This window comes from Penicillium macrosclerotiorum (assembly GCF_028827735.1).
Source record: "Penicillium macrosclerotiorum strain IBT 26536 chromosome Unknown utg000010l_segment0_segment0, whole genome shotgun sequence".
Classification (NCBI taxonomy): Eukaryota; Fungi; Ascomycota; class Eurotiomycetes; order Eurotiales; family Aspergillaceae; genus Penicillium; species Penicillium macrosclerotiorum.
Window position 1 is genome coordinate 2,605,349 of NW_026643089.1, and position 18,715 is coordinate 2,624,063.

An 18,715-nucleotide genomic window follows, 5' to 3' on the forward strand; every position below is an offset into this window, starting at 1 on the left:
GGATAGAAGTTGGGGAAGGGTAGAACTTGGACGCGAGGGAGAGAGAGAGAGACAACAGATGCGATCGGGCAGGCCCGTTGATCTTTGCCAGCAGTGTTTTATACGGCAGGGGCGGAGGCAGGAACCAGCCTCCCTGATTTCGTGATTTGCCTACCATGACTGCCTTGTCCTGACCGTCCTTGGACTGTCCTGACACTGGCGCCTTCCCGACCTTCCTGTGGTCCCTATTTTGTCGAGTGGAGCTGCGACTGATTCGATCGGGTTTTGCTGGGCATCACCGCCGTCGATCCGTGGGTCCCGCCGTGCTGTCATTTGTCCAATCAACGAGGCCGCCACGTTGTGACAGGCGCATTCTCAACGCCGTCGGTCTATCGCAAGTTGATCTCGAGTATTGCGATCGGGCCTTCAGAGAGTGACCGTTAGCCGGCCCATCTGGCTATGCAGAATATCGTCGTTTTGGACTTCTCGGGCTACCCAGGGGATTCAGGGTGCTCGTACCGGTGGAGGCGAGATTCAGGGTCTGGACAAAAAGAAGGGGGCAGGAACTAAAGTGGAGCCGAAATCCCCAGCCCCCGTGATTCCCCCCCCCCCATCGCATCCACCTGAACCATTCAAAGTACAGAGTACGAGGCCAGATGACAGCGTGAATCGAGGAGCGTCAGAAGAGACCTTCCTACTTTTTTGTCCGATAATGACATTGAAAAGATATTGATGGCACCATGACAATAGCATCGAGCATCGACAGAGTCAAAATGATGTAAAACTCGATACCACGTATATAGTTCATGATAGCTTCACCGAGATACAGAGTGAAGTGCTCAATGATGGACTCCTCACATCAGCTGATATTGATATTATGACATATTTATTTATCCCAGAATTCAAATACAGTTCTGTCATGACGGATTCGTTTTGCGATGATCAAGATATTGGCTCTCTCCAGGTAGGCAATGCGTTTTCTATATTATCTAGAGATAGAATACATGTCCATTATTGCGTGCCCTAGACTTGCTTTATCAGAGTTCAATTTAGTAGTTAGATACCAAGCTGCAAAAATATAGCTAGAAGGCATAGAATTTTCAAATCAGTACTAGCAAAGAGCCGTTGTAATTGAATATGATGCTAGAGTCTCATAAATTAGACATTCGCTAGATGTGATTAAGCTTCTCGAGTCTGTAGGTGGCTTTTTTTTTCTGGTTCATTCAAGCTAGCGGTCAAATCGGGTATTCTTTTAGATGCAACGTTTCGTCCCTCTGTCATACACCTCGACGTGGACTCCACTCCATGCCCCGGGCAGCTCTTCGATCGAATCAGCGGAGCTGTGGCCGAGATGGTAGGGCTTTTCTGACAGCGGAACAAAGCCATTGTATGCTTTAGGGCTTAATTCTCCTGGGAATTCTGGGTCTCCACTCTCGGATAATGGAGGGAGACTTTGACGCTTTAGAACTGGTTGACGGGATTATGAAGTTTCAGATGGAGAATACTAAATCAAAGCGCTCAAGCGACAGCATATATACATGACCATATCCGATATGATGGCTCCTGTAGAGCTGCCCTTCCGGCCCACTGGAGCCCATCCAACTACCTTCCAATTGATTGCAACACCACTTCAACTCTTCAAATTAGGGCCTTGCCAGCTCCATCGGATGAGGAGAATGGAACGCTGGTCTAGAAATTTTGTTATCCGTGAGCAGGGTAATTCTATGTTGAGATCAAGAGGAACCGGAGTTACAGAGCCATTCTAAAATAGCGGAAGATCAATCACCCAATGTTGACCGACTGGCTACTAGGATGGATGTATGAATGTGCATGCATAGAATGTGGAGCTTTCTAGGCGGGTATGATCCGTTGCGATTGAAATTTCTCAGTTGTCGCTCATTTCCGCCATCAGTCGCAGGTATCTGGATATCCCTCAGATCCAATGAGCCTCCCGAACCTTTGAGACGCCTTTCCATGTCCTGAAGGATTCGGAATGAATCTTGCATCTGCGCTCTCGTCCGCGACAATCCTCCATGTGCAAGCCGTTCCCATCTACTCACCCACACTAGCCCTACGGGTCGAGACGTGCCGGTGACTGGAGGTAATTCTGGCCTGAGTTTGAGTTCATTAGCCAAACATTGATCCTGAGAGCATCTCATCTCACTCTCGCCACCCACTCGCAAGCCAAGGGCCGGGCTGCGGTGACAGATCTCCGCGCCGATGCGGAAGCGCACTCGACGAACCCAGATACTTGTATCGACTTCTCTATTCTGAATCTGGCCGATTATGACTCGGAGTTTCGCTTCATTCAGAAGGTCAAGGCCAACCTTTTGGAGCTGCATATTGCCCTTTGCCATGCCGACATCAATCATTTCCACTACAGACGCAGCAAGAGTGGCTATAAGAAGATAATGCAAGGTATGCCTCGCGTTCTTGCCTGAACACATCAGATGAGGCAGGTCTTTTACAGGCTCTTGAGTATTGTCATGAAAGCTAACCAAGACCTTGGAAGTCAACCGCTATTCCCATTTCCTACTCGTTCTCAACCTCCTTCCTTTGCTGCAAGGCACGGCACTCCAGCGAGGATGCTCGACTCGAGTCCCCATTGTGAGTTCCTACAGTCGCGTCGTGCAGAACAACCTCCCATCGCTGTTGACGAAACTATCTTGGGCCCTTACGATGATTCCCGGAAGTTTCCCTGAGTTTGCCGCTACCAGGACAGTGAGCTGACAGTCAATGCATGTGTGCAACATCTCGGGACATTTGTCTCGCCATCCGAGGTCATCGTGAACAGTGTATGTCCGGGCATCATTGCGACCCAAATCAACCGCAGCTTGTCCGTCTGGATCCGGCCCCTGATGACTATGATGTCTCTTTTCACTGCAATTTTCAGAGGGAACACGGACACTGATCCATTCATCCGTGTTGACAGACAAGGAGAGCCATGGCAGATACTTGCAGACAGGCAAATTTCATCTATATGGCTCTTTCCATTGTTCTGAACCCGTGGCTTTGTAAGGTTATGTGATTTACGTTTCTTACCCAGCCCGAAAGAGCGGTCTCCCATTTCTGTCTCTCCCAGCTATTCAAGAGCATATTCAGAAGCTCTGGGATGAAACCGTTGAGGATAGTGTGATAATCAATCCGTGATTGAAGACTTTGGACTCTAGAGCAGATGACCCAGTTCCAAAAGCAGCTATGGGAAAAGCAGGAGAAGCCTTTTTTGCCCAAAAAATCCTGGGCTCTTAAGTTCCCGGAAATGGCAAGCTTTCCTCAACCTCACTATATAGAAAGCTACATTGGTGACTGCCCAGTTCGTATGCATTCTGTTCCCTCCAGGCTGTGGCAAAGAGAACACAACAAGTGATACATAGGACTATGCTTCAATGCCATAGCGCAATCCTCATCTGTCAGCATATTGTTACTGTCTGATGCTAGAACAAAAAAAGTAATTGTACCAATAGATGACAAGGTCAGAATGTTGTGGGAGTGGATCTGCTCGGAGGTTGATGTCCCTTTGGTCCAAGCCCCAAGGGCTTCCCGAGCTCCACCGAACTCCCTGTCAAGCACGGACAACCTCATGGGCCACATCTTCCCCCTCCTCTCCCCAGACCAATAACCCCCCATGTCCCAGAGTCCCAAAATCTCAGAGCCTCAAAGGGTCAGAGTCTCATATTTGTGCATCTGCAGTCTTTGATGTATCCCTGTTGTGAATCTGGATCGCCATTCCAACCCCCACTCTGTGCCCTCGCTCTCCGTCGTCGCTTTAGTCTCTAGCGCAAGAGCCTCAAACCTCCCTCCGCCTTCCTCCTTCATCCTCCCCTAACTCACCGAAACCCTTCGTCTTCATCGAGCTCCGACCAGCCTTTGTCCTCGTGGTCTCGGGATCTTCGCGACTGACGTTTCTGAAGAGGAACCCTCCCTTCTCCTTTTCCGGATTGTTCCACCTTTCGTCATTCGCCAACCATCACTTGCGGTACTTGCTTCGGATGACGCTGCCAACTACCTCGCCTGCCATGTACCCCGTTGGCCCTTGAAAATAACAACCACACTCCTATTCAGACTATGCTATAGAGCCACGGTCGCGACTCCTCTGTGTCGGAACGTCCTGCTTCCCCCCTCTCCCCGCCGCACAGCTTTTCCCTCGAAACGCGCCCGCCTCCCACGCCCCGCTGGTCGATGAGACCTACCACGCTATTTTATCGATTTTCGACTGTCGGAATCTAGTCAAACGCAACACATCCTCCCCATCGACGCGTGCCTGACCCCGAGCTTCGCAGCATACCCCCAACTTCCCAGCCGTCCGCAGCTCCCAAGTCCGTGAGCCGCACCTCACCCTCTCCTTATTCCTCCAGGCGCATCCCGATCTTCATCGCGTCTTTTGATGGTGACCAATACCGATCACCCACAACACCCAGAAAGACAGCCCGCGGTGACTTGATCTAGCTCTCCGTGGAGGGATTCGGCCGAGTCTGGGTCCAGCCATGCCCGTGCGCGAGCACGAGCAACCGGACCGACAGGGTTCAGAGAGCTCTGGGAATAGCAGCTGGATCTCACAAGAAACGGTGCGAAACAACGAAACTGCGCGTCAGGACTCAAACCAGCCTCCCGTCAACGGTCGCAATGCCGACCCTTTCCCCGGCACCTTGAATATGGATAAGTAAGTACCCCGTCTCTCCGCGGTCACTCGAGAGGTCTTCTCAACCCCATGCGGGGATAGCAACACGCGTGCCAGTCTCAAAAGCCGCATGTGCTAAAACAACACCATAGGTCCGAGTCTTCCAAGGCTCCGGCAATCGACTGGGGAGCTTCCATGTGGTCATGGAGCTCTCCAGACATATCCCCCACTGAAGAACGCAAAGGTTCTGGCTTTAGTAATCATCGCAAGGCACTCGCGGTCCTTGGAGCCAACAAGAATGATCCTTCCCGATCGTTTTCTTCGAGTCCACGACCTCCGCCTATCAATCCCACTCGTCCCGATCCTGGTGAGCTCGACTCGATTGCTCCATGGGCTACGACTGCGGGCAGTGAGGGCCCTGGAACATTCTTTCACGAAAACTCCGAGTATGAAGCGTCGCCCGCATCCGCCACCTTTCGGCCTACAACAGGACGGACATTCGCCAGCGAACCGGCTGACCTAGACTACAATGGAGATCATCGACGGCCGTCGACTGCGAGTATGACCAGCAGTCAAGGTTCAAAGTCGAGTACTGGCCAAAAGCTCTGGAAGAAGAGACCCAAAATTTCCGGTGATGAATGGCCTGTACCCGACGATGCCGATGATGGTCAGCAAAATCCCCCAAGCAAGCGAGGAGGCCCAATCGATAAGGTGAAAGCCAGGGAAAGAGCGAATTCGGATGGCTCCGATGCATCTCAGCGAGCCCCTCGTCCAGGTGCCGCAACGCCTATTCCTTCAAGCGAAGTCACTCCTTGGATGTTCCAGAATATCAAAGATATTCCGCAATACGGCGAGGCTCCCGTACGACAAGTACCGATCGGTCCTGACGGCCATCGTCTCGTCTCTGCTGGCAGTATACCACGCCCTTCGCACAGAGATTCCAATCGCAGAACGCCCAATGGACACCGTCATTCTCGAAGCAAAGAGGAGAAGCCCACTCTCGCAGGTGATCTAGCGGGATACCAGTCTCGTCCTGGTGGTCGTGATGATTTTTCTGTTGGATTAAAACCATTTAATGAGGGTTATCTGAATTCCTCGACTGCTATGAGTTCTGTGACCACTCTTGGGGGTCGTTCGACCAGTCCGACCCCGAGCGTGCAGAGTGCCATTTACCGCGATCATGGCCATAATTCACCCGGGGGGCTCCGCAAGATAAAAGAAGCATTTTAAACAGAATTGGGCGTCACTTGCTACCGGGTCATAAGCCTCATGAGAAGTCTAAGCGTGATAACTCTCCTGCCAGAAGAAGACAGGGAAGTATCGAAGGCACCTCTAGTCCTCGCTTGGACTCAGCAGACTCCGACCGAAAGAAAGACAATGGAAAACGCAAGTTCAACCGGCCGAGACTTGCCAATCTCACCGGAGAGCTTCACCACCTTCCTCGAGATGATGCAGCCCAGGATGAAGAGGGCCATGTCTTCAAACTCGATACCAATTTCAAGGATCTTGATGATATAGTTCGCGCAGCTTCTCCCGGTCATATGAAGCGTGGTTTTGATGGAACGACTACACCACGCGAAGATCCAAACAAACCCGAGCAATCGGGTGGCTTGGACAGTTGGCATGCGCCTGATAGTTGGCATGTCAAGAAGCACAACGATCCACTCTTGGAGGCTGCTGAGAGTGGACCTCCAGTTCCCAGTGGGATGAGGGGTCGCGATGAAGCGTCGTACTTCATTCGTGTTTTCCGTATCGATTTAACATTTGCTACCCTTTCAGCTGGTCTGAACGCAACTGTCGCTGAGATCCTTTACATGCTTGGTCGGAAGTCTTTCTTGCAGGATCACCTAAATAACTATGAGATTGTGCTCCGGAAAAATGATTTGTCGCGACAGCTTGATCACAAAGAGCGGCCAATCCTCATGCAGAAACAACTTCTTGAACAGGTTGGCTATACCGATAAGGACCGAATTGAGGATATTGGCCGTGAAGATCACAGTTATCTCTGTCGATTCATCTTCTTGCCGACTAAGCTCAGCGGTTATACCAGCCTGGAAGCTGATCCAGGATTCAACAAGATGCAGAAATTCAGCCATGTCGATCTTCAGGGCCGAAGTCTTGTCACAATTCCAATCACGCTGTATAAGAAGTCTTCGGAGATTATCGCCTTGAATTTATCCCGAAATTTGTCTTTGGACGTACCGAAGGACTTCATTCAGAGCTGCATCAACTTACGAGAGATCAAGTTCATTGGCAACGAGGCCTTGCAGCTTCCTGCAAGTTTCAGTCTGGCCAGCCGCTTGACTTACCTGGATGTGTCCAACAATGTCCTAGAAGACCTAGACCATGCACAGCTTGATCGTTTGGCTGGACTAGTGAGCATCAAGATGGCAAACAACCGATTGACCAAGCTGCCCAGCTCATTTGGAAATTTCCTCTCGCTGCGAAGCTTAAACATGTCGTCGAACAACTTCAAGGTCTTCCCGGAATTCTTGTGCAATTTAAGAAGCTTGACCGACCTTGATATCAGCTTCAATAGTATCGAAGAGCTGCCGAATATTGGACAACTAACTACACTCGAACGCCTCTGGATGACGAACAACAACATAAGTGGGTCCCTGGACGAGTCTTTCCGAGATCTCGTAAACCTGAAGGAGATCGACGGACGCTTTAACGCGATAACCAACATTGATAATCTTTCTCGCCTCCCACGATTGGAGCAGCTCTACTTTGGTCACAATCTCATTTCAAGGTTTAAGGGAGCTTTCCCAAAATTGCGCAGTCTGCACTTGGACCACTGTCCCCTGACACAGTTCGACATTGATACTCCAGTGCCCACCCTTTCCTCTCTCAATCTTGCATCCGCAAAGCTGTCACAGTTCCGTGATGCTATGTTTGAAAACTTACCCAATGTCTCCAAACTTATCCTTGATAAGAATCACCTCTCCTCGATTTCGCCGCAGATCGGCAAAATGCGCCGGCTGGAGCACTTCAGTATTATTAAGAATCCTTTATCATCGTTACCTAGCTCAGTTGGTTGCTTGGTGGAACTTAAAGAGTTCAACTTACGCGAATGCAATCTCAAGGCCTTGCCAGCCGAGATCTGGCATTGTTCGAAGCTGGAGACCTTGAACGTTTCCGCCAATCTTCTAGCGACCTTTCCGAAGCATGGTGCCCCACAACCCCCTGTCCCGGGCGAGCCGACTACCACGCCTGTCACAACCCCTGGTATTTCTGGAAACCCTAGCTACGAAGAGCTGGGTCCTCTAGATGAGATAAATTTCCGGCGGCCTAGTCAGACCTCTGGCGGCGCCTTGGGATCAGGCTCTTCACCAAGTGGCTCATACCGGAATCCGTCATCCACCCCATCCATCGGGCAACAAGGTGGTAGAAAGGTATCTACTGCTTCACGATCCGCAGGTACCGAAGGAAGCTCGTCTTCTCGAAAGGATTCGAACTTCTCGCAGCACGCAGCATTGCTGACATTTGCGGGATCTCTTCGAAACTTGTACCTGGCGGATAACCAGTTAGATGACGATATATTCCGCGAGTTGGCCCGCCTTCCAGAGCTGCGAGTTCTCAATCTCTCGTACAATGAGTTGACCGAGTTGCCTCAGGGTGTTCTCAAACGATGGCCCTATATCTCTGAACTCTATTTGTCCGGTAACGAGTTAACGTCCTTGCCCTCTGATGACCTGGAAGAGCAAAGCAATCTCAAGGTTCTGCATATCAACGCGAATAGGTTCCAAGTTCTACCGGCAGAGCTGTGCAAGGTCACTAAGCTCACCATTCTTGATGTGGGAAGCAATGCTTTGAAGTACAACGTTTCCAATTGGCCATATGACTGGAACTGGAATTGGAATCGCAGTTTGAAGTATCTGAATTTCTCGGGCAACAAGCGTCTTGAGATTAAACCAAACATTGCGTCGCTAGGCCCGCCTGCCACCAATGGTGCTGACCTGACTGACTTTACATCCCTCACTCATTTACGAGTTCTGGGATTAATGGATGTGACACTGACGATCCCTACTATTCCTGATGAGAACGAGGATCGCCGTGTGAGAACATCAGCTTCGCTTGCTGGTTCTCTTGCTTATGGCATGGCCGATTCTCTCGGTCGCACCGAGCACTTGTCTATCATCGACATGATTGTCCCTCGTTTGAAGCCAGACAATGTGGAGACCTTGGTAGGCATGTTTGATGGCTCGACTATGTCCAGTGGCGGCTCTCGGGTCGCCAAGTATCTGCACGAGCATTTTACCTCAACCTTTTCTCACGAACTGAAGAGGCTTCAGCCAGATCAACAGGAAACTCCTCTTGATGCGCTACGGCGTGCATTCTTGGCATTGAACAAAAACATGGCCGGGTCAGCGTACAGATCAATTGATGACCGTGAGGTTCGTCAGTACCAACGCAAGCCATCTGCCTCCAAGCAACTCAACCAAGATGATATTCATTCCGGTGGAGTTGCCACGGTCCTTTATCTGAACAATATGGATCTGTATGCTGCGAATGTGGGTGATGCACAGGCGATTCTTGTCAAATCTGATGGGTCGTTCCGTCAGTTGACACGAAATCACGATCCCGCCGAAGCTAACGAACGAGCACGTATTCGTTCCGCTGGGGGATTTGTTTCTCGCAATGGCAAGCTCAACGATGTGCTCACGGTATCGAGGTGCTTTGGCCATTTCCCCATGATGCCTGCTGTCATCGCCGCCCCGTCTACCATGCATACTACCTTGACTGAGCAAGATGAGATGGTCATCCTAGCTTCAAAGGAACTGTGGGAATATGTGGCTCCTGAATTGGTCGTCGATGTCACCAGAGACGTCTACCCTGACTTGATGCTCGCAGCTCAAAAGCTCCGAGATCTGGCCATTTCGTTTGGAGCAACCAATAAGCTAATGGTCATGATTCTGGGTGTGAGTGAGCTCCAAAGGCGACAGAAGAAGTGGTCTCGTCCTAGCATGAATCTTGAGCGCTCTGCATTTCCCGAAGAGCAAATCGTTCCCAAGACCAAAATCCGGCGTAAGCCTAGGGACATGCCAGGAGATTCTCGACTTGCTCGATTTGATTATGTGGATGCCCCAGTCGGCGAGCTAGCGATCATCTTCACCGATATTAAAAAGTCAACTGGTCTCTGGGAGACTTGTCCAGATGCAATGCGCTCTGCTATCGCCATGCACAACGACATTCTGCGACGACAACTTGGAATTGTTGGTGGGTATGAGGTCAAGACTGAAGGCGATGCCTTCATGGTCGCATTTTCTACTACGACTGCCGCTTTGCTGTGGTGTTTTAATTGCCAGAACAATCTTCTCGAAGCTGAATGGCCCACAGAAATTCTCGATCAGCCACAATGCCAGGTCGTCCCTGACATGGAGGGCAATATAATTTTCCGCGGCCTATCAGTCCGCATGGGTGGACATTGGGGTGAACCAGTGTGCGAGAAAGACCCCGTCACCAACCGTATGGATTACTTCGGACCTATGGTCAATCGAGCCTCCCGAATCTCGGCTGTTGCAGACGGTGGTCAGATCTTTGTGTCTTCTGACTTCATGACTGACATTCAGCGCAACCTGGAGATCTTCGCTGATAGCGAGCGCTCTGCGTCGACGAGTTCATCTGACAGCCACCCACGTGTCGACAGCCTTGGGCACAACATTCGTCGTGAACTAAATCAGCTCAATAGCCAAGGCTTCGTGATCAAGGACCAGGGTGAACGAAAATTGAAGGGACTCGAAAATCCAGAGCCCCTCTACCTCGTCTATCCCCACGCCCTTGCTGGTCGCCTGGCAGCCTCAGAAGAAGTTCGAGAATCAGAAGGCAAGGGGCCTGCTATCATCTCGTCTCAGTCCGAGTTAGACCTGAAGACAGATTGGATTTGGCGCTTGTGGGAAGTCACTCTCCGTCTCGAACGCATTTGCAGCGCTTTGGAGAACCCAGGCCAAGCCCAGCTTCGAGAACCAAATGTTGCTCTCTTCAACATGGTTAAGAACCACGGAGGCGAACTGAATGATTCGACCGTGATCAGCTTGGTCGACCAGCAGGTCACCCGTATCGAGGTAGGTTTATGATCTTGCAACCCTCCGTATCAGCTTTGTTGCTAATCCATTTTCTTAGTCAAATGTCAACACACTTTCCCTGCGAAACATGATGCACCCATTCAAGCCGGGCGATAAACTTGAAGACCACGCCGTTCCCATTGGCGAAGTTATCCAGCAATTGCAGACACAGATGGCTGAATACCGCGCGCTCAAGGAGCAGATGGCCGTCGGTGCTGCAGGCATCCCCGACGGATCACCGGCCCAATATGGCGCCATTCCTATGCACTCAAACCTTAGTGTCGATAGCAACACCACCTCCACCTCATCCTCCTTTCTTCATCTATCAGGCTCTGCCGACACCCCTCGCTCCTCCGATCTTCAACGCAACCACCGTTGATCTGGTTGTGTGCACATATATTATCTATGGCCATTTCATGATCGCTTTAATAATGACTCTCTTGTGTTGCCAGTCTTCATCAACCGTTTTACTCTTGTTTCTACACCTTTGATGGTTTGTGGGCGGCGTCTCACAGGGTGCGGAGTCTTTAAGATTGTTTTGCGCAGCATTAGGGGGCATGGAGCCATGGTGGATCTTCTTGTCTCTACTTTTTTTCTAGCTGCTTTTGTCAACGCTCTATGCACCCGCCTTTCGGACATTTATTCGCATGAGTCGTGAATATATGATCTTGCCTCGTTTAGACATCCTTTATTTTTTGTCTTCATCTCTTCGTAATTGACTTCTTGGGGACTTGCTAGGGTGTACAATTTCCAATAATCCAGACAATCGGTATGAGTAGACGAAAATTCGGGATATGTACATAACAATTACATTTCTCCATACCAATGCCGTCAGTGAACCCCCTCTAAGCCACTGAATCCCCAGATAAGCCTCCCTCCTTCAGTATAAAAAATGCCCGTTGAGCAAAATCGACGATGAGTTTTTCTTCAAAATTGCCTGAACAGTGTATTCAAGGGATGTCGATGGCCCTTTTCCAGAGATAAAGAGGTGGTTGAGTTGTTCAGATAAATGGAATTGAACATTAGGATTGATGCCAAGGGTCGTTTGCCAATTTTGATAGCCATCTCGAACGATGACCTGGTAATCTCTGACATTCTCCATAATAAGAACAGGTGTCTTCAGACAATATGAGGTCTCAATGGATTTGAACTTGCAATATTCCAACCAATAAAACGCACCTATCTCAAATGAGAGCTACGCTTAGTAGGTGTTGTAATGAATGGGGCCAAATGCTGTTAATTTAAGCTTCATGGCGCCTGTGTCTTATATTTATGGAATCTCGAGTCTTGGTTGATATCACAAGTATCGCACGCCTGGACGAAGAATCACAGGATATTAGAAAGAAAGAAAGAAAGATCTTTTTAATGGTCAAATGCTGGTAATCCTGTTCTTGCCATAATATAGAGCTTGTCTCGATTTGGAGGTTTGGGACAATCTTGATCTATTTAAACGATTCAGTACATCTGATAATATTCATAAGCTCGGACAAAGCTCAGCGATTTATGTCCTACGTTACAGGATCTCCAGAGCTGATGGGTGTTGCACACGTCCAGAGGTCTCATTACGTAGCGGTGCTTGTATTAGAGATAGCGGAATTAAATCAAGTCAGACTAATTTTGATAGACAATGATGAATCGTTGGATGATTGAGCCTCATCACAGAGTAGTATTTATGACGGTATTTAGCTTTGCAATAAGACCTTTGGCATGACTTCAACCTCGTTCATGCCTCACGGTGAGATCAACATCACGTGAGATCAAGAGGTAACAAGTCACGTGTTGGTTATGTTTGTTGTCTGCGTCATCCTGCAACTCATTCCGGCTTCTGCTCTTTCCACCGTACGGCTTTTCTTTCCTCCTTTCCTGTGCTCCTGGCTGGAAGTTGGATTCGTATTTTCTCAGAAAGTCTCTCTGATTAAGTCGATTTCAACCGCGCTGGCCAAGCCGATAGACTCAGCACTGTGCAGTTTAAACCGCCCCGCCTGTTGCCCTGGCTACGAACCTGACCAACCGTCTCGGGTTTAATTGACAACTGGACAAACATCCACCTCATTTTTCCCTGCTCAAAACCCCAGTCCATGTTCCAAAAGAGGAGCGATCGGTGGATTAATCTTTCCGTTACTTGGAATCCAGACTGGACCCCTCGTGCCGTGTCATACATCCTTGTACTTGGCTGCTTGATTAACAGTGACCGCCTCGGTCAGAGCCTGCGTGTCCAGTACTGGGCTTCGTTGCTAGATCAAAAACGGCTGCATTTCTCCCCACACCACCCACCATGGCGGACGAACTTGATTACCTGCAGTCAGACTTCGACCTGAATTCCCTCACCGTGCCTCGACTTCGATCTATCCTCGTCAATCACGATGTCTCGTATCCAGCCTCCGCGAAGAAAGCCCAACTCATCCAGATTTTGGAAGACGAGGTTCTCCCACAGGCGAGAAGACTCCTGCGGGATCGCGAAAGAGTTAGGAGGACAAGCGCAGGGATCACTGATATGGGCAGTCGGGCAAGCTCTGTCGTGAGTGAAAGGGATGATCGTGATTCAATGCCACCGCCCCCAACGCCCTCCACTGTGGCATCGACAACCGGCACAAGGCCAGGCACATCGCGGAGAAGTGCCCGTGCATCAACCGTAGAGACCGATCGAGGTCTTGCTCCGGCTACACCTGTGACTGCCACAAAGCGGAAGAGCGCTATGCGCAAGCATGCTCGTGCTTCTGATACCGAAACTGGTGACGATTTGACTGCGACCCCCACTGCTGCAGTGGGTGTATCGCCTCGAAAATCTACAGCAAGGAAGCTGAGACGCAGCGAAGTTTTGCCATCTACTGAGGTGGACGACTATACCCCATCTATCAAAACCGAGCCTAGGAGTGAGAGTGTCTTCACAGACGACAACCCCTTTCAGAGCGGCAGCCCTTCCGAGCCTGCGAGCCGCAGGACCTCTGGCCACAGGAAGAGTGGCTCGCGATTATCTACCGAGAGTCCTGTCCCGAGAACTAGCCTGCGGTCCCGGAAATCAGTCACACCGGCTAGTCTCAAACAACAGGGCGATATCAAAGCTCCCAAAAGAGAATCCTTCGACTTTGCCTCTCGTCTATTGCCCACTAAAGAAGAGCCAGAGGAGTCTGAAGAGGATGAAGATGAAGAGAGCGAACTAAGTGCTGGGGAGGAATTTACCCCAGAGGAACAATTAGCTCTGGAGAGTGAACAGTACGCACCACTCACTCAGGCGCGAAAACCTGCAAAGAAGCAGAGCTCTTTTAGCACCATGGCCTCCTGGCTCATTATTATTTCGGTACTTGGCAGCTTCTGTGTTTGGTGGCGCAAGGAGAAGATTGAGATTGGTTACTGCGGCCTTGGAAAATCGACTTGGTCGTTGACTGAAACCAATGTGCCAGAATGGGCTAACGCTTTGGAGCCGCGTTGCGAACCATGCCCACCTCATGCATTCTGCTACCCTGAATTTGAGGCTCGCTGTGAGCATGACTTCATTCTCAAGCCTCACCCCCTCTCCTTGGGCGGCCTATTCCCTCTACCACCAACATGCGAACCCGATAGTGAGAAGGCGCGTCGTGTTAAGGCGGTTGCAGATAAGGCCGTGGAGGAGCTTCGTGGCCGAAGAGCCAAGTGGGAGTGCGGTCAATTGAAGGAAGATGGCAAAGATGCCAAATCTCCCGACATTACAGAGTCCGAGCTGAAGGAAGAAGTTGCCAAAAAGCGCCGGAAGCGCCTGAGCGATAGTGAATTTGACGATCTCTGGAAGGGCGCGATTGGCGAAATTCTTGGGAAGGAAGAGGTTATAAGCAACACTCAACAGTAAGTTTCTACTTACCCTCTCGTGTAGACATTTTCATGTCTCTTGGCTACAATCATTGTTCCGGGTTACCTTATCCCGCGGCCTATCTTCTTACAAAGGTCTTGGTTCTGACAATGTGTACCGGAACTAACAGAGGCGCCCTCGCTATTACAGGCCTTCCGCCGTCCTCGTCCTCAGCTCAACATCTACTGCCCGACTCCCACTCACCTGTGCCGTCCGCCGCTACGTCCGACTCGCTCTCCTCGCGTATCGACTACCTCTTTCACTTCTAGTCCTGGCTACTTGTACTGTTGCTTATGCTAGAGCTCGCGTTCTCGCGCGCCGCTCTGATATCGCCCGTGTGCCTGAGCTAGTCGCCACGACGCTTGACCGTCTTGTGACGCAGGCCGCGCTCCACGCCCGCGGTGGTGCCCGAGAGCCGTACATCCCCATCGGCCAGCTACGTGATGACGTGTTGCGTTCCGAATTGCATGGCAAGCGGCGTGAAGAACTGTGGAACAGAGTTCGCCGCGTTGTCGAAGGAAATGCCAACGTCCGAGCTGCGGTTCGCGAAGGCCGCAGTGGTGATGTGTCCCGTTGCTGGGAATGGATCGGTGGTATCAGCAGCGTCGGGGCCGCTAGTCCTGGTGGTGGCGAACTTGATAGCAGTGTCCGCCGTGATAGTGGACGGTTTTCCATGTCTTCACCCTTAAGTCAAGTCGATGTAGATCGCCATCACATGGTTGCTGACAAGGATGAGTCTGCAACCAGTCCTCGACAAGCTCGCCGCTGGGACGAGGGTCGTCCGATCTACTAATGACGGGACCCGCTTATTCGCTTGGGAAGTTTGAAAGTGGGCAGCCTTGCATTCATGTGCACTGCGCTAGAACACATTGTTTCCTTTTTTCTTTTTCTGTACGAGACATGGCCTTTCTTTTTCTATTACCCCCGTCATTCCCATATGCTTTGATCCTTGCTACTGGGTTACTTATATGTACATATTCCTTTCTCTGTCTATTTATTCTATTCTAGTTTTTATTCCACAGGATGTTCAATACCCCCTTACTGATATTATTTGCAGTTTTTCTCTTCCAACCATAGTGTCTTCATAGTACCCCTCTTTCTCCTCTGTCTCTTAATCCCTCGTCTGTATAATTCATTTACTCCATTGGCTAGTAGAATGCACATAGTCTGAAAAAAGCTGATCGACATATTATTACAATGTTTTGTGCCACTTCACATGGCGATCTTTTCTGACGATCTGTGTGGCTGACCCTTGCTGGTCCCCGAACCTAGGTTGACAGGTCCCTGAGCTGAAGCAAGCGATCCTTCGGCCGAGCCGTCAGCTTTATGTTCGTTGTTACTACACTAGTCCCATTGCTGCATAACACGCGTTGGGGAGAGTGAGCGAGGGGGTTCTGCAGAAGGCAGTAGGCACAGCACTCTCAATTTGTCCATGAGATCTACGGCTTGGGCCAAGAGTACGCAGCCTGGTGTAAAACGTTCTGGTAATATGACCGCCGTGCAAACTTAGCCGGATCCAAAGGGAGAGCGAGGTTCTAGAGTAGATTATTCTACGGGGTTCTAATATACTACATGATTCGAACCTTGCCACAGATCGGGGAATAAAGGTTTTGCGAGGTTAAACTCTATTGGTGTAGGCAGGTAAAGTATTTGGCTTCCTAGTGTAGTTTAAACTCCAAGCTGCCTTCATGGTGCTTGCTGGGTTTAAAGTTCATTGTAAGCCTCGATGGTATATAGGAGGAGAAAAAAAAAAGAAAACCTGGGAAGCGGCAAACACCTAATTAAACTGAATTCTCATCAGTCCGCGTGGCATGGGTAACACAGCGTCCTCAGAGGTCATCAACCCCGTTCTCCAGACAGTATAGAGCCTGCAGGACTGTACTGCACTTCTATGCAAAGAAGTAGCCGATACACACGATACTGAAAAACAAATATTTCGACGGCCAGCAAAAGTATACTATACCAATCGCGGTCCAATCAGCGTCCACAACAACAGAAGCAGGACGGGAGAGAGCTGCGTCATCTGAACGTTTAACTGGGCGAAACGACGGACGGCCTGCTCGGTTTCAGTGGAGGCTCTGACGTCTCGAGTATTAATTAGCTTGGTTCATTTTTCCCGCGCAGACCGCAAAATTCATTTTTGACCGCTTCTTGCGCTTCTGGCAGGATGGGCATATCATCGGCGAAGCCATATCCTATCACCGACACGGAAGTCGTGGGAAATATTGGGTGGATACAAGGGGGCCCAACGCGGTGGTGGGCGAGACACGCCCCGCTCTCGTTGTCCTTTTGCCTGGCTCGCTTCCTGCCCGACGTATACGGCCGGTCTAACGGAGACCGGTGAGCTTTCGTTCATGGTTGGCTGGCCCGTATCGATCATTTAAGGGAGAAGAAGTTCCATTCGATTAGAATAAGATCAGCGATGGACACGTGGCTGCATATTGAGGTGAACAAGAAAGAAAGGGTTTGTGTTGGAGCAAGAAGCTGATTTCAAGTTGCAAAATACTAAGCTGCCATACATTGAGTCCATCAGAGAGTGGCGGGCTGTGGTACACGTAGTAAGTACGGAGTATAGGGGTAGGTCCGGGCGGGTTCCTTCCTGTATCTTGGACAGTATGCATAATCCATCGAACTGCCCGAATCGAGACAATTACAAACCGCCGACTGGTTCAATTGGAAGACACTGGGAGCGGCGTGGGAATGCAGGCATTGGTAATCCAAAGAACGGCCGTCTAGGGAAGGACTCGGACTTGGGCCAATCCCCTCCATGGTCACAGACGCCGCAGGGCTCAATCCGAGTCTAGTGGTCTAGTGTAGCTTGGTGACCCGGTATTTGGGCCGGGTTGCATTGACCTAGAATAGTAAACGCTCGAGAGGCTTGCCGAGAGGGGCCACTTGGAAAAATCGGGTGAAAGATCCGCTGGCAAATCGCCGCAGGAGGAAACATTATCCCCCGATCAGAATGTCAAACATGAAAGCGCGGCACCGATGGGCTTCCAGGGTTGCCGGGACCAGTGGTTTGAGTGGTATATGTGCAGTATTTGTATAAGATCCTCTTTTATTTAGGGTTTCAGGGACCATTTTGTGTCATATCTGCCAATTAAAAGGGGGGATTCTCTGCAATAAGTGAGTCATGCCTCCCGTCCATGCAAGATGCGATGGATGCGGAATGAGTTTGAGGGGGAAATAGTCCCGTAAAAACGACGGAAATCTTCGCCGACACCACCCAGGGCCCTTCAAGAGTGGTTCCACATGGTACCGATATGTAGTTTAGATGCAGCGATGGAGTGGCAGATTCAAAGCCAATCACCGTGGTATAGATTTATTGACCAGGCAAAGGCAATACACTCCTAGTCAATAATCCTCCCTGATACTATAACACGGGGGACATACAGCCCATCCTGATTGAGGACATATGAACTATAAGCGTCGCATTGTTAAATGAATTGATGTCATTTGGGAAGCAGCCACTCTGAGATTGGTATGTCGGCTTACGCTGTCCACTCAAGGGGGCAAGTTAGGGCAAGCGACACGGAGCTCTGCACTGGGCCAAGAGATGAGGTAGTCTCTCAGCCACCATCGTCACTACTCTTGAACAGGACCGAGATCATCTTAGCAAATTTCAACATGGTGATTTGAAGTTGATCCCCGGAGAAGCGCCACGCGGACAACTCCGGTGTCAATGCAGCGAATGAGGTTGATCGTGCCACGTCTGTCGTTCGTCTTGCGTGGGACGGCTTTTCCTCTCGTTCTGTATCACATTTTGCTGCAATGCAGAGTCTGGGGACAAAGCTCGACCAGTGGTAATATTGCGCCAACAGTGGCGAATCTCGCCAGCCCCTCCTAAACACCGCGTATCATTTGCCCGACGAGGGCGGGAGAGGCTTCCGCCCAACCATGTTGTAGAATTAGGGAGCGCCAAAGGGCCAGAATGCCTAAGCGCAGGCATTGCAGACCGACAAGTGCAGGGAAGCTTCTATGCTTGCTTTATCGCCCTCTGTTTCTCTGGTGGCATTACCGACCATGACTCCTCGGATGATTGATCTTTCTAGGCCGGGGACCGCAAAAATCGGAGGACATAACGGCCTCCCAGCGGCCTCTCCTTCGTGCCCTCGTGGAGTGGCGGGAAAGCCACAGTGGGGTCGGACTCTTCGCTTGGTGGGGATTCTTTCTTCCCAGTCTGCAGTCTGACGTTGCGAAATCTCCAGTGGCGACCGGCTTGGGGGCCAA

General features: G+C 50.5%; 3 protein-coding genes across 3 annotated transcripts; all 3 read left to right on the plus strand.

Moving 5' to 3' along the window:
- Window positions 1–1,972: 1,972 nt before the first annotated feature.
- N7462_010543 (carbonyl reductase) lies at window positions 1,973–2,420 on the plus strand (the record flags this gene model as incomplete). Its single annotated transcript, XM_057082257.1, has 2 exons — window positions 1,973–2,070; window positions 2,111–2,420. The coding sequence occupies 2 exons, from the start codon at window positions 1,973–1,975 to the stop codon at window positions 2,418–2,420; spliced, it is 408 nt and encodes a 135-aa protein (XP_056929297.1).
- Window positions 2,421–4,463: 2,043 nt separating this feature from the next.
- acyA (adenylate cyclase acyA) lies at window positions 4,464–11,041 on the plus strand (the record flags this gene model as incomplete). The annotated part of the gene is made up of 4 exons (XM_057082258.1): window positions 4,464–4,639; window positions 4,750–5,752; window positions 5,863–10,662; window positions 10,721–11,041. The coding sequence occupies 4 exons, from the start codon at window positions 4,464–4,466 to the stop codon at window positions 11,039–11,041; spliced, it is 6,300 nt and encodes a 2,099-aa protein (XP_056929298.1).
- Window positions 11,042–12,937: 1,896 nt separating this feature from the next.
- On the plus strand, window positions 12,938–15,278 carry N7462_010545 (putative sister chromatid separation protein (Src1); the record flags this gene model as incomplete). Its single annotated transcript, XM_057082259.1, has 2 exons — window positions 12,938–14,481; window positions 14,636–15,278. 2 exons carry the CDS (start codon window positions 12,938–12,940, stop codon window positions 15,276–15,278), a joined length of 2,187 nt encoding a protein of 728 aa, XP_056929299.1.
- Between the last annotated feature and the right edge of the window lie 3,437 nt (window positions 15,279–18,715).